Source organism: Alosa pseudoharengus, unplaced genomic scaffold (assembly GCF_046254945.1).
Source record: "Alosa pseudoharengus isolate Yale_2024_CS ecotype anadromous, Long Island Sound unplaced genomic scaffold, YU_APseudo_1.1 YU_APseudo_1.1_scf_6, whole genome shotgun sequence".
NCBI lineage: Eukaryota > Metazoa > Chordata > Actinopteri > Clupeiformes > Clupeidae > Alosa > Alosa pseudoharengus.
The window spans coordinates 35620266-35645511 of NW_027468848.1; the positions used below are offsets into that span (position 1 = coordinate 35620266).

At 44.2% G+C, this 25246-nt stretch overlaps 1 protein-coding gene across 1 annotated transcript in view; it reads right to left on the reverse strand.

Moving 5' to 3' along the window:
- Positions 1-614: 614 nt before the first annotated feature.
- antxr1a (ANTXR cell adhesion molecule 1a) overlaps positions 615-25246 on the reverse strand; it is a 36389-nt gene continuing 11757 nt past the window's right edge. The window contains exons 7-18 of the mRNA XM_076270501.1: positions 24450-24518; positions 24155-24235; positions 22948-23008; positions 21111-21209; positions 18062-18131; positions 17162-17240; positions 16336-16431; positions 13827-13868; positions 11231-11329; positions 10256-10423; positions 7789-7869; positions 615-3839 (exon numbers count right to left, since the gene is read on the reverse strand). Coding sequence (XP_076126616.1) covers positions 3411-3839; positions 7789-7869; positions 10256-10423; positions 11231-11329; positions 13827-13868; positions 16336-16431; positions 17162-17240; positions 18062-18131; positions 21111-21209; positions 22948-23008; positions 24155-24235; positions 24450-24518 — 1374 coding nt within the window. The 3' untranslated portion in view covers positions 615-3410. The remainder of the gene's footprint in view (positions 3840-7788; positions 7870-10255; positions 10424-11230; positions 11330-13826; positions 13869-16335; positions 16432-17161; positions 17241-18061; positions 18132-21110; positions 21210-22947; positions 23009-24154; positions 24236-24449; positions 24519-25246) is intronic.

Genomic DNA, 25246 nt, shown 5'->3' on the forward strand with positions numbered 1-25246 from the left:
GAGAGAAAATGGAGCGCTGAGAAACGCAGTACTCCTGGTGACAGGCGTGAGAGGTCTGCGCCCCTGATCCTCCGCAGAAGCCCAGCTCCTGATGGCGTCATCCAAATAGGAAACGTGTTGGAGCACCTAGCAGGCCTCCAGCTGCACGGACACATGGGGGACTTTAATGAGATGGTTCAAACATGTCGCGGAGGAAATGTGGCTTATTTTCACTTCCCACAATCCCGCGGTGTCAAGCTCCAAATGTTGATGTTGGTTTAGCCGGTATAAAGTGACAGACGGATAGCGATGCGTGGTCTGGAGGTTGGAGCAGAGGGGGACCAAGGGCTGCACTCATATTCTTTGTCCAGTGGAATGGTTACAGTACCTCTCAAAGCTATCGTTGGGACTGATAGAGCAGAGCAGAGAAGACCTCGCTCCAGTTCACTCCATATTTGGCAAAGGCAGCAGAGTCAAAGCAAAACCACACTCTTAAAACGAATGTGTTGGAAACAACACAAACTGTGCTGTCCCTATCTGGACACAGAGATGTGTTAAAAACAACGCAAGTTATCTTGATTTCAACACAAGTTGTTTTATTTTCAACGCATACTGTATAGCAAATAACAAAAAACAACGGAAGTTGTGTCGTTTTCAACACATTCGTTTTAAGAGTGCATGTAGATTTACATTTATTCATTTGGCAGACGTGTTACATACAGAAATTACACTTCGAAGTTCTTGTGCTCCTAGTGGTCTATCCTCACGCGCCCACACACACACACACACACACACACTCTCACATAAACACATGCAAACACACACACAAATAAAATGTGCGTTTATATAAAAATCTTTTCCATCTTGATCGTCATGTAACCTTTGGAAGCAGGGCTGTCTACATCTCAGTGCAGTTTAACAACATCTCCCAGGAAGCAGCAAGCCAGCTTTCCATGCATGTGTCTCCTGCTCCGCCTGCCCAACTGGAGGATTTATCTCCCTCTGTCACTGAGGTGGAAGACACCGAACAACCGGTATCAGACTGTGAATGTGTGTGTATGTGTGTGTGCGTCAGCAGGGTTGTCTTCTAGAATCAGGCTATAGTGGAGAATGCCACCATCTTTTTAGGATCTTAGACGATCTGGATAACCCAGTTTACCCTGATTGGTCAGATGCTCTGAGGAAGACAGAAGGCAGTATGAAGTTCCCCATCATACAGCCATAGTAATCCAAATTCAACTTATTTCTCATTTCTGATCCTGTATTAGTGCTTTTACACCCCCCAAGACATTTTTGACACTAATAGACCACTAAAGTTCACCTTCAAAAAAGCTACCATCTTTGCCCATATAGGACATTCGGTATCTTGAGATTTTTCCTGGGGGAAAATAACATGGGGATTTTGAATTATCGCACCTGATAAACTTGCAGAGACGAAGAAATCGGAAATGCAAATATTTAGCTCTATGCGCTTTTGTCCTCTGTCTTCGAGTGGATACTGAGATCTCCGGTACAATAAGACGGCACACTTTGATTTTTGCTACCCAAGACCTAATTTTCAATGCAACTTGCCATAGGCAGTTAGCTTCAATTAACACTCGGATCTCCTTATATGGGCAAAGATGGCAGCTTTGGGTACTTTTTGTAGGCAAACTTCAGAGGTCTATAGTTTTATGAAACAGCCATAAAGCAAAGTCATCATATTATTAAAACCATTTCAACGTGTGTGTGTGTGTGTGTGTGTGTGTGTGTGTGTGTGTGTGTGTCTGTGTGTGTGTGAGGGAGGTGCCATTCCATCATGTGCAATGAGTCAAGTTCATGTGATTCCTTTAAGCCATGTTGACCGGCCTCATTGAGCACAACAGTGGTGCCAATTGCGAGGGGAAAAAAGATAATTAAGCACAGCTTATGACTGGAATCAAGAAGAACTCAAGACTCACGCCAAGGGGCAAAATTGGGTTTAAACATTGATTCTGCTACACAGTGGTGTCAAATATACGACATATCAAAATACTGTGTGCCAACATTGTGAAATCTGTTCGATTATGGGGCACAAGTACCCCAGAGCGTGTTCAAACACAATTTCAGATGCGATGCACATGCTTGGTGTAACTAATTGTACAATCATTGACTGGAGAAGTTAAAAACAAAATCAACCACACAAATTAAAACAAATAATGTGAAAGAACAATGGAGAGACATAAAAAGAGTATGATATATTTATACAAAACACATTTATAAAAAATGTATAAAAATGCTCTAGGAATGCTAAAAACGGACACTTACTCATGCACTTGTTACATTTAGTCTGTAAGAAAATGATGTGCTTAAACCTGAATTATAGTCTTCAAGTGACCCTTCAACATCCCTGCATCAAACTGCCTCCATATTAGATGAGGCCCCCTATGTTGCCTTCTCTCTTTCCTTTGTTATTTATCTACTTGTTTGGCATTTCTTTACCCAACAATCTGTTCCTATCCAAGCTGAACCAAATTTGCATCAAGCTGTTATTTAATATTGACATCATAATATCATCATATCCATGTGTTGGTAAATGCAAGTTCAAGAATGGGTAGGAATTAATTTTCTTCTTTTCTGACAAGTGTGTCCCAAGTTTCAGGTTGGAAATCTGACAAATATCAGACACAACCAGAAAAATGTCTCTTCAAAACAAATATGGTCTACTTTGTCGTACATGAACATTATTCATTAATTTTTTCCAGTTTTTTTTCTTTTCTGGTCTTTAGAATTGACTTGTGCAAGAAAGTAACTCCACATACATTAAATCATAATTTCAGCTTGTTGTGTAGTGGAAAGTGTATCCCTAAGTGAAAGTTCACTGTCCATTACACCTTTCACCAAAACCATTTCAAGACATTTTGCTCTTTACAAGCAAATTTTACATGTGCATCCCACAAACAGTAAACCTCAAAACACCTTCTCTAAGTACTCATTCTCAAGAACCTCAAGTCTTTAAATGTTTTAGCAGATGGCAATGAGTGGGTGAACTGTTGTCCATCCTTTCAATCTCTTTGAATGACCATTGCACATGCTTCATGGAAACAACTAGGTAAAGCTGACTGAGTGCATTGTTTATGTGCAGATATGCAGATGTGTCCAGAGGGGTGGTGCTACAATGTGACTATAGCAGAATGTGTGGTCATTATCAGAAAAGTCACCTAAGAAAGCAGACGTTGCAGTGTGGATGGTGGTTGTTGTCTTTGGTTGAGGCCTTGGGGATAGGATGTATTTCTCTGTGATTCTGTCCCAATAGAGATATGGAAGGTGATTTCATTAGTGCGTGGCCACATGAACACGTGTAGAGCAGTCTGAGAGGGGGGGGGGGCGTTTGAATGTCCTGTCCCGCCTCACACTCCACGGATCAGCTCCAGGAAGCAGAGCCTCTGCACACACCAATCACAACAGCCGCCCTACGGAGAGGGGCGTGGTGGTGGACGGTCGGGGGGCGGGGCTCTTCCGGGGGGAGGGGCTTGTGGGAGTGGAGGCAGGGATCCGGTAGGCGACGCAGGAGGAGAGGGGGGAGCCACGGGTGGGGGGAAGTAGAGCGTGGTGGGAGGCAGGGCCCTGGTTGGCGGTGGGGTGTAGGGGGGTGGAGTGATCGGAAGCGGGGTGGTGGGAGGGGAGGGGGTAGAGCAGGGAGGGGGGGTGGTGGGCAGAGGAGGGAGGGTGGAGGAGGGTGAGGCTGGAGGACTGTGGGGTGGAGGGGGCAGCAGCGTCTGGAGCGGAGGTGGTGGACTGCCTCCTCGCGGAGGGGTGTAGATGGGCGTGGGGTGGTTCCTGTAGGCTGGGTAGCGGGGCGGAGGGTTGGACTTGACCCGAGTGAAGTTCATACAGCGACCCTGGAGAGAAAGGACAACATGACCAGAGAGTGAGGAAAACCCACCTAACATTATGGAATAAAATGAGCGTGACTCAACATGAAATACACAAAAGCATATTCGTCAGCACACAGCATAAGTGAATAAATGTGATAAATCATAGCATACACAGTTGTTAAATTGTGGTGAAATCAGTTGAATACAATTTGAAGTTAGGGTTAGGGTAACCCTAGGATGTAAGCCACCTATCTGCATTACGAGGGAACCTGGCCAGATAGGCCACCAAGAGTACAGGAAGCAATTAATTTTTGTCAAAATCACAATGTTGCTGCATTGATGACCACTTCACCCGAGAGAAATTAAGAACTACTTAGTGGAACAATGCAGGTGAATTCTCAACCCACATAAAAACATCTCCTGTTATATACAGCAACATATTAACAAACTAATTGCTTTAGCAGTTGTTCGAAGAGGGCTGTTTTTATAGTGCACATTCTCTAGTGTTTGCTGCTTCCAAGACACACAACTCACAACCCACATTATTTATACTGTGGTGAGAATACAATAACACGTTTGACATGATTACATTAATTTACTGCTTAGAACTTCATGCATGCCATTTTAAAGATCGATGCATCCATAACAAAAAAAGAGATCTCTGATTTATGCTTCTCAGTCTAAAGTGATATCCCTGGTTAATCTTATTCTCTTACTGACTTCTGCAGGCCAAATGTTGCAGTCTAACTTATTTTGGGTGAAGAAAACACAAGAGAACAAGGTCAGGTCAGTGACCTGTTGGTTCCTGTGAAATATCTATTGGTTCCGGGTCATGCAACTGTATCTCTAGAGGAAATGCGGAAGGTTTACAAGATCTGAAGCAAAGAGTCACATCGTTTACTCTGTTGCTGATTCAGTGCCTCACGTGGCTGTTGCTATATGGAGGAAACTATTAAAGACATGGGTGTACTTGAGCTCTTAATTGCAACCAGAGGAGCCTTGTTTACCCACAATGCTTGAGGGGAAGTGACAGTCAAGGGCTGTCCAGAGCTCCTGTTAGTTAATGAACAGTTTTATGAAAACAAGGCTTTGCTCATACACTGCATTACCTCATTCCAGAGTTGGTCTGCTGATCTATGAAACAAAATACAATGTTTCTGCTTAAGTCTCACACCAAATATTTTCTGTTTTTCTATTTTCTATCTGATATAAGGCTAGAAAAAGGACTCTAGGACTCTAAGCAGAATTGAAGGTAATGCTGACTTGTGGAGCTCCTGGGAGCGAAGCCAGCAGTCCATTATATGCTCGTCCATTTTCCGACCGCCAGGCCATATTGCAACTCTCTACTTCACGATCACATTCTTTTCATTGCGCCTTGACTGTTGCATAATCCTAGTCTTTTTCATATCGCTTTGTGCTTAGGGTGCTTTGTCTCTGCATTTGTTGCATAATCCTTGTCTCTTCTATATCCTTTTGTGCTCTCCACATTTGTTGTAATAAAGCCCACCCGCACCTCTTGTCTTCTCATCTTTGCAGTGTCGCTAGGTTGTGAACATATAACTAATGGGCTAAGTAGGAGGCAGAGCCAGGAAACTCATTAAGCCTCGACAAAGTTTACTTCACCATGGCTTTGATGTTGCCAGGCATCCCACTGATCCCCCCGCGGAAGACGCCACAGTCCCCCTTTCCCCATCCTTAGGCCCGCCTGAGCGTCACCACATCTACACTTACAGAAATGTTTGTTTGTGGCGGAGACAATTAGTCTTTGTAACAGGGGGGACTATGTCTTGGTACATAACTCGCAAAGCAACCTCAAAGAAACTGGGTCAGATTCTGGAGCTGAATGTTTTTGTTTCTGGCTCTCGTCCAAAGCAATGGACGTGGTCCCTGCGAGGGAGTTGCTGACTGGGCACTTACTGTGAGGAATCCACATGGGCCCTTGTGCAACAACAAAAAATAAATGATCAGGATTTAACCCCTAGTAGGGAAGGACGTGAGGGATCAAAGTCAGATGGAGCTTTAACCCCTGCAGTGCAGCAAATCCTCTGTGTTTTAGTTCCTACTGTACCCTCGGGCTATCACCACAACTGGCTAACACCAGTCCAGTATATGCCCCACCAACAACCCCCTCCCTCTCCAAAAGAAAGACGGACGGGGTCACACTAATGCTTCCTAGTCTCATGCAAAATGAGGGGGGTGGGGGGTGGGGGTGTTGCATCCAGCTTTTTGTGTGACTACTTTTCCAGACGTGGCCGGGTCTCAGCCTTTGGCAGGCCGACCCATCAAGACTCACCACGCACTTACCCAGCATCCTCCTCTGTCTGAATTGACTTTATTGCAAACATCTGCGTTGTTTGCGCTGCATTTTATCTGGCCTCAAAACTCGACTTGACGAAAGGGCCTCTTCCCACTCACCACCACCCAAAGCCAAGGCTAGTCCAGGGCAAGGCTAGCAGTGGAGCGAAGCCAAACTCTGGCTTTTTTCAGTTGAAAGAGAGAGGGGCGCAGTTATTAACATTTCTATACTGCATTTTCAGAGTCATAAATGACAACACCCTTTGTACCCCCCCAATAAGATTAAATGTTAACAATCTTTGTTTAGTTTACATGAAACCTCTTAAAGCACGAGCGTGTTTAAAAAGTCCTCATTCTGTCGCTGGGAGGGATTCTCTGTGGAGAGGGCTTCATGTGTTCTGTGTTCTCTGTCCAAGTCCAGGCTGATTTCCATCATGAAATCCTGGCTGCAGCTTTATGAAAGCTTCAGAATATCTCGACTCCTTTGGTTGTTTAGATTCTGGTCAAATATTACTCGGTGTCCTGTGGTTTTAATACTATTCAGACAACTTCAGTGAGACGTTCTAGTGCAAGCTGTGGTCTATCCTCTTTGTCTGCTATTGCTTCTCCCCTTTAACCCTAAAATAAAGCACAGCACGCACAATAGACATAACAACTGCATGTATGCAGAAACAAATCACATGAAAAGACTTGTCTGGATGACGTCTGCGTTGCCAGCAACCCCTCCATGGAAATGTTTTGTGACCACGTTGCCTATGGATATGGGGTGGTGCGTCGCCCAGCAGCATCCACCCAAAAGGTCAGACATCTCATATTTTCCTCGTGGAAAAACATTGAGTCACGATGTGTTCATTCAATTAGAGGCCAGAGAGCGAACCCACGGGCCATGCTTCATTTCACCCCGTATGAGCGACAGGTCCCGAAGCCGGCCTGACCTCACACAGCTGTAAGGTCAAACACATGCATGCCGCCATCCATGCTTAAAATGTGCCATGTTTGGATTGCTTAAGTAATGGCTGCACGCACGGGGGAAACCTGTTTCCTGATAGAGCATGTTGGCCGCAGAGAAGAGGGGCTGGTAGGCTACACAACAACAGGTGGGATTTCCATCTCTGCGCTGTTTTTGTTTTTCCTAGAGAGAGAGGCGGTGAGTTGGGTAAGATGTAATGGTTCCAAGTGGAGGCTTGGAGGATTCATGTCATGAGTCTCAGATGGACAGTTACTTACAGGATGCTAGCGCAGTGGGGGTGTCGGTTTTAAGCGGTAATTATACTGTTGAGCACGTTTCAGCTTCGAAAACGACAAGTCAGTCATTCCCTATGAGGAGTCGCAGACCGCATGCTAACAGATCTAAGCGAGTGTGTTGCGAATCCGACAAATGTCTGCATGCATTAAAAACGTGTCCAGCAGATCCAAACCGACAGACCAAATGGAAGAGTGCATTGATATGGTGTATGCTGTAAGCAGCCATTATAGTCCTGTCAAATTCAGCATTACCTGCTGATATTGGCAGATTTTCTATACTAGATTGAAAGGTAGAGGTAGATTAGATAGGTAGATTAGATAGGCTACTACCTTTTAATTTTGTTAATGGCCCACTGTGCCTCTGAAAGGTTACAGGGTTATTTTATTTAGACGATTATTTTACCACAGCATTTTGGTCAGATATGAGTCTTACTTTGTCTCCTGGTTGTGGTCTCATGACTGATACACGGTCGTAGCCTTTCCTCAGGAGAACCCACAGAGCGTCCAGCTTGCCCTACAAAAAAGGAAAAAAAAGGATGTAGAGACATGTTTTGACAAACTGTATCTCCATCATCCTCAATCTGTTTCAATCATCTGTTGCTTCCAAGCTCACAAACTTAATACAGCAAGCTTACCATTATCGCATAACCTTTTTACAAACATTAGGAAAACATTCAGAATGAGAAACCACTGAGCCATGTGTTTGTCTGTTCACTAATGGGGCTGCATCTGAAGTTCCAACAGAAAAAGTGATGCCACTTGAAACCCTGAAGCTCTGGGCCCAGTACCAGAGAGCACTGCACACATGTTAGCATTCGATGGATCAGCATCAGTAATGACTGCATGCATTCACTTTCACTTTTTTGCATTATGTCATTGGCTTAGTTTTGTATTGAACTGGTCTAACTGTAACTATACAGCCTGTATACACAGATGCTATCTGAGGGAGGCATAACCTCCTCAATCCTCAATCCTCTTCAGTCGCAGGTTGCTTTCAAACATTACACTGTTTGTACATATCCACCTTTCTGTGATGGACTTCTTTAACCTCTCTTTGAAAATAGAAAAACCCTCACAGACAGTGCCAGATTAAATCATATCTTGGCCATCTGCTGTGTGGTCATTCCCATCTCTTTCCAAAGCCTTTGCGTTCTTTACTGTAATCCAATTTAACAATGAAACATCTGACCTTCATTTCACAATCCCTTGTGTTCAAAGTGTAATTTGGAAACAAATAAGTAAATGAAAAAAATAGAAGCTAATGTTAGTTCACTGTGGGTAGAAACCTCTTTTTTTTGCCATCATCTTCATTGTTTTGAAGATGATGATGAAGAGCCCCCGAGCCCCATCAACAAAAATGTGTTGCCTCTGCAACCCTACTCTCCCGCAGGTCAGTCCAACACATGCCTGTTTTCTATTAGCGTTCCCCAGCTGACTGAGTCAGAGTGTAAGCATACAGAGCACAATGCATTAACCGTTAGTCCTTAGCTGAGAAGAGCATATCTCAGAGAGCCCAACACTAGATTACACACACACACACACACACACACACACACACACACAGCCTTACGTCTTCTCGCTAATGTACCAAGTCTCGGCCGGTACTGCTTGGTATGCAGAGGTCATCACTGGAGCACAGGTTGTGGTTAGATAAACTGATGTGTGTTGTGACATGTTTTGATTTTAAACATATGTGAGCGTCTTTTTAAAACAAGTAAGAATGGGACGCAATCTTTTTCTGTTAAAATGTGTTGTTGTTACTTAACTATTCTACTCTGCAGCTTGCAGAGAAGGAAAATAAATTTCTTAGCTTTACACATGATCAATATGTCAGTATCCAATGATATTACAGTGCTTTATCCCCCCTGGTGGAGTTAAATGACTTAATTTGGGCCTGCTTGTTTTCATTTTTACTCTGTTTTCACCTTCAGGCCACACAACAGGATGTAGCTGTGTTTTGGATTGTGGAGACTTGAATAACGATGGCTATGAATTCTCATTTCCTATGATAAATCGGTTTGTAAAACACTCATTGCAAATGCAAGTACTATTCATCTTCATTGTAACCACAGCCATAAGCTGTTTCAGCACACGTATTGGATGGGGTTTGAGGCCTCCATTGTATTTCACCATAAATTTAACAGCATGACAAGCTATTGCAGAACAATGATCTGTCACAAAGCCAAGGAATGTTTTATACATTTAGCTCCAGTGGTAATAAGATGATTTCCTGGAATGGATCAAGCATTAAACATCTCTATTAGAACAGACAGACAGATTCTAAATTAAGTGTGTCTGGCAAAACTCTACTCTGGGTCGGCTGTCTTGCAGGGGGCTTATGTCAAACATGAATATGCCCTAAGCACGCATTTTTAGAAGACCTGATGGCTACACACAGTGCACTAGACTAGGAAGTTGGATTGGGGGGTGGTGTGTGTGTGTGTGTGTGTGTGTGTGTGTGTGTGTGTGTGTGTGTGTGTGTGTGTGTGTGTGTGCGTGTGTGTGTGTGTGTGTTTGTGTGTGTGTGTGTGTGCTCTACATATCAGCTATAATAGGCAACTTTTCTGCTTTTCTGAGTGGCACAGGCAATGTTTTCTGTACCCATGAGTGTCAACATCTCCATTTCACTGCTGCAAACATCCATTGAATCAATCTAAACATTGAATCCCTTCTGTGAGAAATATGATTGGTGGGTTCAAATAAAGAATTCAAATGTTGGGGGTGCCATGAGATGTTTGTGATAATGAAACCACAGGCATTACTTAAGAAAGCAGAAACTGAATGCATCTATTTCATAGAATTCTGTAGACTGCGTTTGCCAGAAAGTGCATCACACAAGAATGGCCATCAGACCCATCATGGGACTGCTGATTGAAGAAGGTGCTCTGTAGATACCCTACCTTGATGGGAGAGTACCACTTGCGTGGGCCATGCGGCTTCCTCATGCCATTGTTCAGCATGCGCGTGGGCGGCAGCTCAAACTCCTGCTCCGGCATCTTGACCCGCGCGTTCTTGGCCTTCTCCAGTTTGGCCCCCTCCTCCGTGGAGCCCTTCTCTCCCCAGCGCACCTGGGGAACCACAGGACAGAGACACAGACAGAGAGAGAGAGAGAGGGAGAGAGAGGGAGACATCAGAGAAAGAACAATAGAAAGAAAGAAAGAAAGAAAGAACACAGAGATACAGACAAAAGAGAGAGATAGACACCAGAGAAAGAACAAAAGAAAGAAAGAAAGAAAGAACACAGAGATACAGACAAAAGAGAGAGATAGACACCAGAGAAAGAACAAAAGAAAGAAAGAAAGAAAGAAAGAACACAGAGATACAGACAAAAGAGAGAGAGACACCAGAGAAAGAACAAAAGAAAGAAAGAACACAGAGGGATACAGACAAAAGAGAGAGCGAGAGAGAGAGGGAGATTGGAGAGGTAGACACAAAAGAAAGAAAGAAAAAGAAAGGGACAGATGTAAGTTTTCAGTGGGAAACGATGTGGCCGTTAAACGCAACTAAGCAGATAGTCCTGGAGCTCCAGATGAGCCTCTGCACACTGTACAGCTGGTCAGAGGCCAAGTCTGTAAATTCCAGCCGTGTCTCTTAGTCTTATCGTGTCCTAATGGAAAACAGCTTGGACTCACAGTGGGGACATAACAGTCGCTGCACTTAACGTCCACTAGAGTCCAACAAAGACTTAGATGGAGTCTGGCAGCGAATACTATTCTGTATGTGTGTCATCTGGTTAATGCTTAACATTGGTTCTGTCTGTACTGCTATGTGAAAGTCTTAAATAACACAGCACTTCTTGAACACTGTGTTGGACAAATAAATGTGACAAATGATGTTTGTCTGTCTGTACAGTATTAAATTGCTAGATGTCAGACCTCCATCCGTTTGATTCCACCCACTCCTCGGCCACCGTAGTATGAGGCGTCCACTGTCGGCCACTTCTTCTTAGGTATCCCATCCTCATCCTCCTCGTCCTTGGGTGGAAAAGAGACAGTTGTCCTTTACATTACTGAGTATGTGACTGGTAGAGCATTTTCCCTAAAAGATCTTTTGTATTTTTAATCACCAAAGGTGTAAAAAAATAGACCCAGTTATCTCGACATGTCATATAAAACTGTGAAAAGAAATTTCCTTAAGGGGACAATAAACTAACAAACTAAACTAAAAAAACCCATATAAAAAAGGATTGGTTTTGGATGTGTACTCTTGGATGTTACCCTTAGGGGGTCAGGGGTGAGGGAATAAGTCAGGACAGGGGGCAAAAAGAGGCCAGAGGACAATTTCTCTTAAGCAATGAACCCCCCCCCCCCCCCCTCACTGAGCTCTTCCATAATCCCATAAAGTCACTCATAAGTTGTAGAAAGAAATGACAAAATAATGACAAAGACAGCACACATCTGTGGTTATTAGTGAAATAGGCATCCCTGAATCCAAACCTTGTGATTTGTTTTCTCCAGGGGCATATGGACCCATTTTCCTCTTGAAACAACATCAACCCGTGTCTCTCTGTTTGCTATTGTTGCTTGCCTCTTTTAATGGCACATATACACTTCCATTTCAACTTTGGATATAAGTTTAAGCCGCGCAGTGAGTCTGCAATCTAGCCATGGCATATGCAAGAGAAAAAAAAAAGTCTGCTCCATCTCCTATCCCTTAGAGTGCTTTATGTCTTATAAACACAGTTGGCCTCTTTTATGACCTAAATTTTCCATTCTAAAGAAGTTCAACCCCCCCCCCCCCCCCCCCTCAATCCTCCCGTCTCCCTCCTCACCGCCCTCTGCAGTTCCCGAAAGTGTACCATGTCTCGTATGGCATGCATCGGATCTCAGGAAATGACATAAACCCGGCCAACACTGTCTGACACACTCAGGTTTCAGGCTGTCGGTGGAGCCGGCCTGATAGTCCAGACTAATCTAATCTATCACCGCACAACAGTCAGACGCTGTCATGCGAGACGCTGACGTAAGGCACCCTGGCTCAGAGGGGGTTTCAGTGTGTTTCGAGACTTTAATGCTCAGAACTAATTTATGTTCAAAGCCAACATGATAATGAGATTTTAAAGTTGAGTTTAAACCAGGCTATGAACTGCCGCCAGCAATCTTGAGCAATATCTTGCACAAAGCAGCGTGTAAGACTGCTATCTCAACACAACAACAATTTAAACAGAGATTGACAATCCATCCAGCATTTTTCTACAATAATCCGTCTATAAATATTATTTTATAAGTGAAATAATTCAGATTTTCAGTGACATGATTTAATGGCTGAGTAATTGAACTGAATGGGGTGAATGAAATATGGAGAGGGCTTTGTATGGAGATTATATGTTTCATATGAGACTGTGTTGAAGTTATGTTAAGCTGCATACACTGCTTTGGCCTTTTGGCCAACTTCCCTCAGCCTGTGGGGAAACATAAAACACCCACCAACAAACAAAGAAAAGATACAGTGCATAGTTTCATGGAGTATATTTCAGTGTTGCAAAGACAATAGGAGTAGGCTGGGGCACAAGTCTAAAGTGCTACAGCAATCCTAATAGAGATGAATTGCTTTGTACTTATATAGTTATCAAAAGTGGTGTGCTGGCTTTATTGAGTTAGACACAACCACTCAACCAGACAAATACACATTCATACACAAATACATGATTCTTTAATTACTGACTTCCCTGGAAGAGAAGACCCACACACACACACATAAACAAATAAATGATTCTTTCATTTACTGACTTCCCTAGAAGAGAAGACCCACACAAACACACATAAACAAATAAATGATTCTTTCATTTACTGACTTCCCTAGAAGAGAAGACCCATTGACACCGTGTCAGGGGGCAGATGGTTCTACAGAACACTTCAATTGAAAATAGGCCATTTGATTTTGTTACCACTGCATCATTGAGTGATGAAAATTAGATGATGGCATCTTGGATTTGGCTGAGTCAAAGTAATAAAATATGTCATCTAATGACTTAACTAAATGTTACGGTGCAGTAAAGTAAGCATGTTAACAAACTACTATTTATAATATAAAATTAAAACTTAGTCACTCAAAAAATATTCAGATGTAGTGAAGAGAGAGCGCAGTCGGCCTGAAACCCAGTTCTGTGAGGTACCAAACCTGCAGCCTGACCTCACCAGGCTCATTGGTATTGCAGAGTGCATACTGCACCCCATCACAGTGCATACCTTATACCATATTGTGCCTCAACAGAATTCCACCATACCTATTATTATAAGATACTGTAAGTATGTGGGGCCCATAAAATAACATGACTTCTCTGCATCTGTTTGCATGAGAGTTTGCATGCCTGTGGATACATCTGAGGTGGAATACTTGATCCTAAGAGTGGTTTATTATTGATATTCAGATAGTGTGCTTTTTGTTTGAACCAAATTTCTCCTGTAAAGTTTTGTTGATGTAGATATTTACATGAAAACAAAACAAATACAATTCATATGTGCATCTTACCGAGCTATCTTCGACTACTGGTGGTGGAGGCTCACGGATAATCTAGAAAGAGAGAGAGAGAGAGAGAGAGAGAGAGAGGCAGAGAGGTTAAGGATGAAGTGGGGGATTTAAAGTCTCTCACGTGTGCTCAAGTTCACACTCCTGCTGCTGGCATGTCAAAACTAATCCTTTCCTCCTCAGCGCAGTTTCAAATGCCCTTTTCATTAGCATGTCACCCAGTCAGTGAGTAATGTCTTCAATGTGTGTGCCAAAGCAAGGATACTTAAAAACACATGACTGAGGAATTGGCCCGCTTTTTTTTGTGCTCCTCTTTTGCACTATTTACAAGCAGCGTGAAATGACCTAGAAATCTGCCGTCCAGATTCCATAACTTAGGAAGGTCGGGGGGGGGGGGGGGTGGTAGGAGGGTGAGGGTGGTTGGTTGGTTGGGTGGGGAGGGGGGTGGGTGGGTGGCAGGGTGGTTCATGGAGTATGAAGGAAAGGGTCTCCGGACACAAAAAACATGCGAGTCACATGCCAGAACCCCCAGAGAGAAGAGAGTGTGTTTTCAAGGAGCTAATTTGGGAGGAAGAAAAAAAAGAAAAGTCACCCACCAAAGCAGAGAGCACAAACATCTGAGAACACCCCACAGGAATGTGATTTGTCCTCTGCTGTTGTTTTTGAGAGAGATTGCGGGTCAGGTTGATGTTATTAATTGAGTTAGAGTTCAGACAACGCAGTTTGACTTATTGTGGAGCACCACCGTTATGCAACGTGCAGCTAAACCCAGAATGTAAAGTGGGCTAGCGAGGCCGGATTTTTCCTTTGAGCATTTCCAAAAGCTGAAACACTAGCTGCCTTCCCATGGCAACCTTCTCTTACTTTCCCAAACACTTCTGGGCAAAACTATCGACTGGAAATGATTGTATATGGCTAAGATCTTTCCCCAGTTTCAGCCTCAAGGCTTGTAAAAATACAGCTTTATGAAGCCTTAGCTTTTTTGCCTGGGGCATCTGATCTTGAAAAAGAGCTCTGAAAGATAAACACCATAAATGTGGTCTGACAGATGATATTTGACTTTAAAAGATTAACAATAACAGTGACACCTGTCCAGCATACTTGCGTAATCTCCCGTCAAAGGTCGGAGAATGTGTGCTAAAGTGACTAACAGCATGATTTCAGCTCCGACCCTCTCCCTCTGTGTGAACTCACTGTCCCTCTCGTTGGTCTCCATCGCCCTGTCGCAGGACCTCCAGATGAACTCTGACTCAGTTTTAGAGTCCACTGGTCCAACATTACCCGCCTCATTACACACTTGGACACATGGCCCTATTCCAATTATAAGATGACTCTTGAGTAAGAGTGGTCAGTCACTAATGTGCATCTGAGACTATGAAGTGATTTTAAGACAAAAGTGTACGCTAGATACAGAGATATTCCCTTGGTGTTTCATCGGAAGGAGGATTTAATGCCCTTGAGAAGCGTGAGAGGCCTGGTCTTCTTTCTTTTTCCACCAGCCTGTGACCCTGACAGATCAAAAGGTCCGATGGGGTCGTCAGGCCCCAAGGAACTCAACACACTGCTTCCACCTGCCCATGACCTTGCGTGGTGATAATGGACTTAAGGGAAGGTCATAACAATCTATTACCGACTAACAAAGACCCAGAGGTCCCGTGTGACCACCATGTGACTCCCACACTCCATGGGAATTTGTGCTCGGCGCCGTAGATCTCTCTCTCTCTCTCTCTCTCTCTCTCTCTCTCTGTCTACCATTCACCCGACCCAGCCAGCTCCCACACTCCAGCTCTGCTGGAAAAGAGATCACTCGACACAATCTGCAACCTTCAGCAAGTCAGGACCATCGCACTCGGGGAGATGACCTCACCTTTGTGGTGAGGCCGTTCGTTAGCTTAACTCTTACTGTTAATGATGCATGGGGACAGGGAGGGGGAAGGGGTTTTTTTGGAGTGGGGGGGTTGGGGGTTAGGAGGCTACATCTCAACTAAGCAGCTGCTCTCAGATGCTGGGAAAGTTTTGAAACCCTCTTGTCGAACCATGACCAGCGCACCAACCAAGTATGGCTCATCTATTTAGTGGAAGTCATTAGAAGGAAGTATTTTATTTTGACAAGAAACCTGACTGTCAGACTGCTTGTGCAATATGTGCATATGTGAAGATTTCAGGGGTATTTTCCATTTCTGGTTCATGACTGGTCTGAACGTCTTCACTGTTTGAACGAGGCATGTCGTAAAAATATTGCTGATATGAGGTGCCAAGCCTGATATGAGTGTAGGTGGAGCTCATGACATTGCTATTCGGAATATTTTTTAAAACTACCATCTTTTATCAGTTTGAAAATTCTGCATATAGTATATGGGCAGTGTATGAATGTATTCAGATTTCAAATGACATCTATTTGGCATATTCATGAAAACAGAGAGGACTAAATGTACCTCAGCCTTAGCATAGCGACTAATAATGCTAATGCTGCTATTCCCATGACGACAATCCTAGTATTAGAGGAGCCTACCACTGTGCAGCAGAGAGGCCAGAACCACCACAGCATAGCCAGGATCAGGAGCAGCATCAGGATGAGCAGAGCTATGGCCAGGATAGTCCCATCAGACTGAAACACAAACACACAATATAATGGAATATCAGTGGCAATGAGGATTATATTTTTTACATTCAGTTACACTGATATATGATAGTATGGCCCAAAAAAAGGATAAGAAGCAAGTGTGTTTGTGTGTGTTTGTGTGTGCGTGTGTGTGTCTGTCCGTCTATTACAGAGTGCTGGCTCGGTTTGTGAATGAAGATGACTTATTTTTTAAGAGATTTCACGAGCAAACCAAAACAAAATATTGTGAAATACTAGATAATTCATAACAGCTGAAGAGAGGTGAGAAGAAAGGTCGAGATTACGAGTTGTTTTCAAGACGGCCTCACAACGGCTCAGCGTCATCAGAAGTTACAAGGGCCATTTGGACGACTGCTAACCTGGCAGGTGTTATAATACTCATTTCCTCGTGCACACACTCTATGGCTTCTCATTGGCAGACAAGGAATGTCAGTTATCTCAGTACTGAATATATAAGCTTTAGGGCACTTGACTTGACTGAAACAGCAGATGCCTGGACAAAAACAAGAGAGAGGAGAGAAGACAGTCCAGCTATGTGCTATTTTTTATACCTGAGGTATATCTGAGGATGTCTGTGCTGATATCTTCAGTATTTGTTTTATCTGACATTTGAAGTGAAATTTCATTTGAGCAATCACATTTTCAATGACAATAGTTTTCTTTTTTTGGCAGTCTTAAGTCTGACAAAGATCTACTGCATATGTATTGTACTCACACAACCCACGGTGGTAATGGTGACAGAACTGGAGATGAAACTCAGGCCTTCGTTCATGCTGACATATAAGGAGGCAGCCCTGCAATACAGATACACACGTCTGATGGGTTTCTGCAATCAACACCCTAAAGCAAAGCACACACATTAGCCTATACTATATATGCATGCACTGTATTACAAATAAAAAAAATGCATCCTTAAACGTTGAGTCTCTGGTTGCCTTCCCACCTGTTTAACTGGACTGTAACAGAGTGCGATTACTCCCCCCTAGCTCTGACCAAGCTGCTCTCTGCTCACATTACATTTTTGTTTTGCGGTCCTGGGTCTGTTTATGTCAAAAACACTAGCTTCTATACTGTATACCAATATCGCTTGGCAGCGTCGTAAAAACGGCAGTTTATTTCCTGATTTTGGAACAGATAGCATTGGAACTGCAACCCCAGACCACTGTTTTCTAGCGGACCCAGGTCTGCACCCGGGTTTGGTAGATCGGTAGACATTAGCAAAAATCCCCTAACCATCGGTCCAAACGAACTCGCTATAATGTGGACAAACGGTATAATAACCCCCAGTGTCTCATTCATCAGTTAATTTCAATGTCGAATAACTGATATTTAGCCACCACTTGCAAAGTGACACGGAGTTGCAACGGCGGTGGGTTCGGGGATCGAGCCTAAGCTGACTGATTGTCAGGCATTGTCTTTACTGCTGCCAGTCAACCCCACGGCTTTGCAGCAGAGGTTTATTAACAAGTGTTCAGTTTAATTCCTCACTAACAGGCTGTATGAACACATTCAAAGCGAAATGCAATAAACCATGTAATAAGCAATCTATTAAGCAAGAAAAAAATGTAATAAACATGATCAATGAATTATATGTTAATGTGAACACAGCACTTACGTTCCCTCCTCTCTCAACACTGGTGCAGGACACAGCATGTATGTATCCTCAACAATCAGAGGCTTCACCACTGGAGGAAAGAGAACCAGATTAACAACACTGTACAACACCAACTGCAGAAACAGGTAGTATAACTCAAGTTAGCACTGGGGAAGGGTATAAATTGCTTGTTGTTTTAGATGGAGAGCAAGTCAACAGCACTGAGCCATGAGAAAACCCTACAGGGACCTGTTGGGAGAAGAAGCTGGCCCTGCTTTGCAAACAAGGTAATAAAAACATGGCCGCCGCTGTTGAAGGACAAAGCTGTAAGATATTCTGTTGAACTTCCTGGTTGGAAGGCAGATTCGCTGAGCTCCTCTACTCCAACACAGGCTGTTTACACTGGCCCCAGGCAGACATACCTCAGCCCTGAGGAAATCTACACAACTGCTGTCTCTGTCCTGCAACACCCTGCTGGATGAAGGGATTTTTTAATGGAAGGGAGGGAGGTGGACCCGCTGGAGCATTAGCTGTGAGATCAATACCGCCGGGACAAGGGCTCTGGCCTGGGCCAACATAAAGTCATAGGGATATCATACAGCCCCGGTTCCTTCGTGATCCTTCAGACACCTCAACAAAAAGTGAGCCGGAGGAAGGGAGAGGCTTGTTGAAGGAGATCGAGGCTTCAAACACTGCTTTTTTGCAGCGATGCTTGAGCCCCACTTTCCGACGGCCTCCTCCTCCCTCTCTGCTGCAGGGGGTCGTCTTTGTCCGGGGCAGATCCGGGCAGTGACCGCCTGCCTCTCTCTCCTCTTCCTCTCTCAACATGTGGCCAGAAGTGTTGGGATCCTGGCAGGAAGGCTTGATGTATGTCCTCAAACTCTTTATTAGTCTGTTTACCCACAGTGCGCGAGGAAAAAGGCCATGTTTTACTGCCTAACTGAAGACATGTGCTCAAGGCTGGAGAGTGCTTAATAAATTACCAGAAATTACTGGCCATACCGATTGCCTCCGAGCCTCTCTCTGAGTCAGAACAACAGTGTTGCTCTTCAAACAAAGAAGCTGCCAGTAGATTTTACTTGTTTTGAATCATGATGCAATTGACTGTGACAATTTATGGAAACAGTAGTTTTGTTTTTTGATGGAGATGTGAAGACCCCGCACTGTGACAAAACAAGGTGCTTCATTGCAAAAGCTGGGGGGTTTGTTTTTGTGCCTGTGTGCATGAAGTGGAAAATTCATAGTGTGTCCATGGCCTATGCATTCTGTGGATTCAAATCTGGTATTTGTCGTTCCCAAAACACTTCACATATCCTGCCCAAAACACGTCACGACAACAATGAGCAGGGCTTGTGCAGAAACCTCTGGGTGTGTATCATCGTTTGGTGAAAGGATCTGTGTTCTGATGGAGGTTTGAGACCTTCAAGTCATCTTCAAGACTCACCATCACATCTGCAGGCATATAAGATGCCAGGGTTCCGTATGTCTTATACTTGCAAGCTGTTAGCGTGTCCGAGACATAGGCTCAAACAGACTCTCAGCTGTTCAACACATGTAGCAACACACAGCCCCTTCCCACCCATGGCCTTTAATCCATGAGATATTTGGAGGCGCTGTCAAGGGGGGGAGGTAGAATTAGCAAGATTTACATTAAAGAAATCGCCTTTGCGGACAAACACTGTGGGCAGAACAAAGTTGGTAAACAAGTGGGCATTTGTTGCCTAACTTTTTCTTTGTCGAAACTGAAAAAAAGCTTGCATCAGCATAATTAGGGTCTGTTTACAAGAGCCTCTTTCCAGCATTTAGACTGGCCAAGTATAAACAAACACCGCTGGACAGTGGACAAACGGCACGTATTCTCAGGGGACTTAGCGTGCAAGAGAGATGAGAATGGCTAGGGGGCGAAGACTGCAGATATAGACACAAGGCATTTCCCTTTTGTTCTAATAGTTTCCATATCCCGCGCTCATTCCCCACCGAGATGTTTGGACACACAATGTAAACCTTCACCGTCCACCGACATGATGACTGCTTTCATCATCCATATTATGGGGATGCGAAACACTCACTAATCTGAAACCTATTAGTATACAATATAATTATATCAGGCACAGATGACTGCTTTGATCAGATCTAATTCAGATGCAATCGCAATTCTTCACAGCATTAAATATCTGCCCTGTGGGTGCAAACTTCTTAGCGGAGGCCATATAGGCATCAGCCTTTTATTAAAGGCTGATGCATGGCGGGAAGCATAGCTTGGATGCAGCTCAAGGACATTGTTCGTTCCTCATCACAGCTTTGTGTGTGGCGCTGTGGGCTTTTTTTCTCCTCCACTAGATCTGCCTCACCTGGCGAACAGCCACACTATTAAAGGCTGCCTTGTGCCTTTTAAAAACTCTCCAACTACCAATCACGACAGATCCAGGAACATTGGTGCATGTTTTCGGTCTATTGGGGCCAGATTTTTGTCAGGAGGTTTCAGAGAAACGATAGCTCAGGGACACTTCACAGACCTGTGTGATGGCAATTGCAAGCTCAGTGGTAGTCAGTTCAGAGCTTGCCAATTTGAGCTAAATCATAAAAACAACTCTTATGCAAGGGCTAATTATCGCTGTTTACAAAAACATTAATGCTTTGTACATAATTTGGTTTCAGTGTTTGTCTGCCCTTTTAGACACACATTTGAAAAATAATTGGTCCTTCTTCATTAAGAGAAATGATTCAGGTCTTTCATCTTGAAATGGTTTCAGTAAAGACCTCTAAATAGGTCTACACAATGCCAAATGCTGACACACTTTATGAACAATGCCGACTTAATAGCGGGTCACTTTATATACCGAACATTCTTTTTTTTATATAGAATCTAATTACTCCCCTCACTTGTAAAGACAATCATAATGAAGGTCTTAAGACATTTTCAGATGGCTCAGTGGAGAGCTCTAAATGGTTCAGCTTTACGTGACCCAAAATTTACTTGGAAGAAGAAGTAAATGATGTTGGCTATATGTGATGCAGGTATAATGCAAGCTTATGTGGCATGCATCACGGCATCAGAGACGGCACTTACTCCTTGTGAGGGTATCATTGATGCGGAAAGTGCAGAGCACTTTTTCCACGTTGCGGGCATGGAGGAATCCATTCCCTCTGACCACCACCTGAAATGTCTCTGCAGAGGAGGAAGAAGAAGAAGATGAAGGAGAAGAAGAAGGAGGAGGAGAAGGAGGAGGAGAAGAAGAAGGAGGAGGAGGAGAAGAGATTCACATGAGCTGTGGGTAAAAGTATACACTCCCATCACGGCTGGATTTTGAAGGGCCCATCTCACTGGGATTTTACAGCCTTTCTTCAAAAGAAACGTTTTTCGAGCGCCGTACAGGAAGAAGACCACTGATTTACGAGGAGTCGTGTTTTAGTAAAGCCCATTATTTGTTGAATCAGGTGGCTTGGCAGTATGGGTTTGGCTGAGGCCCTGTAGAAAAAGCCTAGCCTTTGGGATCATGAGCGGGCAGTACAAACATACCACACATTGCCGTCAAACTGATCTGATCTAAGCCCCCGAATTGGTAGCTCACTAACTGCCGCGCAGTGTCCAATTGTGTGCTGATGTATAAATCTGACTGCTTTGCTCTGTTCAGCAAGGTCATATTCTGTTAACGTTGTACTTAAAAACCTCTTTGGCGTGACCACAGTGGTTGCAAGACAGACATACTTGACTGAGAAACACTCTCCGAGGGGTGCGCCTGTGGCAAGTGAGACATGTAGTTGTCCCAACATGAGAGGAAGGGTCCTCCGTGGAGCCAAAGCCACAGAATCCTGAAATACTTAGGCGTACATATCACAGAGGAAAAGGGGCTCAAGACTGCCCTGACGGCGAACCAAACCATCAGCACCATTCTGACAGACATGCAGAGGGTTGACATGACAGGAGCAAATGCTCTTGTTCGTCTCTTTTAAATGACTAAGTAAATGAAAAGATTAGCTTGATAAAAATGTGGATAGATTTGGGGGGGGGGGGGCGGGGTGCAAGAATGACAAGCATGAAGTTTTGTGAAATCAAAATCAGTCAATGATGCAAGTCAATATATAGCCTATTATATTATATAATATAAAATCAGGGATTACGATATTAAAAATAAATAAACTTGAATCCAACTGACGATTCAAAACAAACCTTTGTTGGACTTTGTTTTGTATCTGTCTTTCAGAATGGGGGGAGAAAAACTCACATAAACAGTGAGGCCTTCGCAAAAGGGGTCAGACTTTATTGGAAGACTGTTCAAGAACTAAACCCATAAACTTCAGCAGCCTGTGCAGAAATAAATAGCAGCCCGCTAAATTTCTAGGAAAACCCGGCTTGAGTTCGCGGAGGAAACCGAGACGTTCAGCACAACACACTTATTTGTTGATCTCCCCATGCAGCTACTGGGGCTCTGGAGCCCATCAAACATCAGATGAGGTCAAGAGAAGCTACCGGGCTTCCTGCTACTGTTCTCCAGCCGCAGACATAAGAAGTGAGGGGTTTCAGTCCCTGTGCTATGCAGCCACTCATCCTTTGGGTTTAGTACACATGTCAAGTAGGCTCTGTTCTGTGTGTGTGTGTGTGTGTGTGTGTGTGTATGTGCGCGCATGTGTATGTGCGCACATGTGTGCATGTGTGTCTGTGTGTGTGTGTGTGTGCGTGTGTGTGTGTGCCTGATCCAGAGAGAGAGAGAGAGTGAGGGAGACAGTGTGTGTGTGCATGTGTGGTCATAAGAATATGTGTGTGTGTGTGTGTGTGTGTGTGTGTGTATGTGTGTGTGTGTGTGTGTGTGTGTCTGAAAATGTGTGTCAGTTTGATGGCTCAAGGCCCTGACGAGATGAAAGGTGTTGGGCCGGATGTCCACATAAGACTCCCCTCAATCACTCACCTCCTGCGCAGATACTGGAAGGTTCCGCCGCGAGGATCTCAATGCAGGATTTCCTGAGGATCTGAGGAGGGCAACCAGAGGGGAAAGAAGGGGGGGGGGGGGCGGGGGGAGTGATGAAACCGGTCATCATGAGACACCATGATTACATAGGCAATCTCTTTAACATCATTACTCCTGAGTTCACAACCAGTGTCTGATATCAAGTTACCTATGAGAGAGAGAGAGAGAGAGAGAGAGAGAGAGAGAGAGAGAGAGAGAGAGAGAGAGACATACTGACAGACTGACAGACAGATAGACAGAGAGAGAGAGAGAGAGAGAGAGAATGTCTTTTTATGTATTTGTTTGTGAGTTTGTTTTTATGTGTTTGAGCATGCTCCACTTGTCTGGTTGTTGTTGTGTTTTAGCATGTGAATAGTTTGTCTTTCTCACTTTCTCCATCCACTCTCTTCAAGAAGAAATATGCATGCTCTCATATGCCTGAAGATTCCTCTGATTTACTGCGCACAGGCCCTCTCCTTGCCTCTCCCCCTGCACCAGGAGCTCAGGCCAAGTGTTTTCAGTGGGCCGCTAATCGGCAACAGATGACTGGCTCATCTGACCGACCCTGGCCAGAGCTAGCTAGCGGTGTGTCTAGCTGCGCCAAACGAGGGCAGCTTTGGGGAGAAGAACAAACCTGTTCACCCCAACCCTAAACCCTCCCTACCACCACCCACTTTTCATTCATTCATTCGGATGTAGGAAATATGACTCAATACCTCGCTGCTGAGAGCTAAAGGATACAATGCACAGACTTTGATCCTGTTTTTGGGTGGATTCCAGTAGCGTCCCGATCAAAAAGACTTGTGGGCGCAGGGGGTGCACAGTGGGTTCTCCCCTAGAAATGTTGGCCCTGAGTAGCCCTGAGTAGTGACCATCTGAGTAGTCCAATGTTTGTGTTTCTCTGTCTCTCTCTCTCTCTCTTAGAAAAAAGTCCCCCATTTTCCTTCACTTCCTTTTTCATTTTTCATTAGCCCTGGAAATTGGAGAAAGCTCAGCCAGTGAGAGAGTCTTGATGGAAAGAATTTTGTTTGAGGAGGTCTCTTTGAAGAGCAAAGGCTGTCACGAAAACAACAGCACTTGGAGGGATGTCTTTTCTGAGCTGAGCAGACAGGTTCCTGTTCCCATGTTACTCCCCTTGCTATTTGTCCACAAAAACAGCGATACTTACTGAATCAATGACTCCTTGCAATGCCTCAAAGCCGCCATTCACAGGAAAAACATGGTCCTTGCTGTCTGCTATCTTCGCCAACTGAGAGAAAGAGGAAGGAGGAACACAAGTTGTTAGTATTAGTTTGTATTTTTCACTCCAGAAATGTGGACTGGAGGCATTACAGTATTGTTCTTTTGTCCAGTATTTTTCCCCCACAGTCCTTTGCTCTGCTATTTTCGGCCAGCTGAGAACTGAGGCTTTGGCCTCGTCTGATGCCAGACACCGTGCCTAATGGAAACAGAAGGACACCCACCTGGGTCTCATTGAAGTCCTTCACCCCGACGCAGTAGACCGATGCACCCAGGCTGCGGGAGCGGTTTGCCTAACAGGTATCCATAACAACAACACAGACAGACAACACCACCATTCAACTTAAGCACACATAAAAACAATGCTGGCTTAGAGAGTCAGAGAGACATGTTTAATTGACATAAATGAGGAAATGAGATCACGTTTGTAATGTAGACAAGAAGAAAATGGTGGTCATTTTCTAAATGGCATAATTAAAAGAAGTCAAGGTAACACATGTAAGCAGTAGGCACAAGAAGAGAAAAAACAGTGTCTGGACCCATTCCACCTCACCACTGCCAATGAGTGACAGTTCATGAGACATTTCAAATGTTTCATCTCTTGTTTCTGTCAAACCTTTTGACCAGTAATACCCATCTTACAATAATACTAAAAAAGAGATCAGTGGCAGCTTCAACACTAAGCCAAAGGGCAGCAGGTGTGTTTTTTTTCAGAGAGAGAGAAGAGGGTTGGTTGGCATATGTAGCTGATCAGCCAGCATTTAACTGCCCACAGATGCTAACGTGCCACTCTGGAGCCTACGAGGGAAGAGTTATAGGCTAGCACCCGTCTCCCCAGATGTGCTGCGCTGGCCGCAGATGTGAATAGCCTGCGTTATTTTCCTATTCCGAGGGGGAAACGGATGATAAGAGTCCCACTCTAGCCAGGCCCACTGACCTGCTTCCCCCCCTCTGACCCAGAATCAGATCAAAGCAGCTCTGATATATACAGTGATGGTGTTTAATCTGTGCCAGTCTCCTA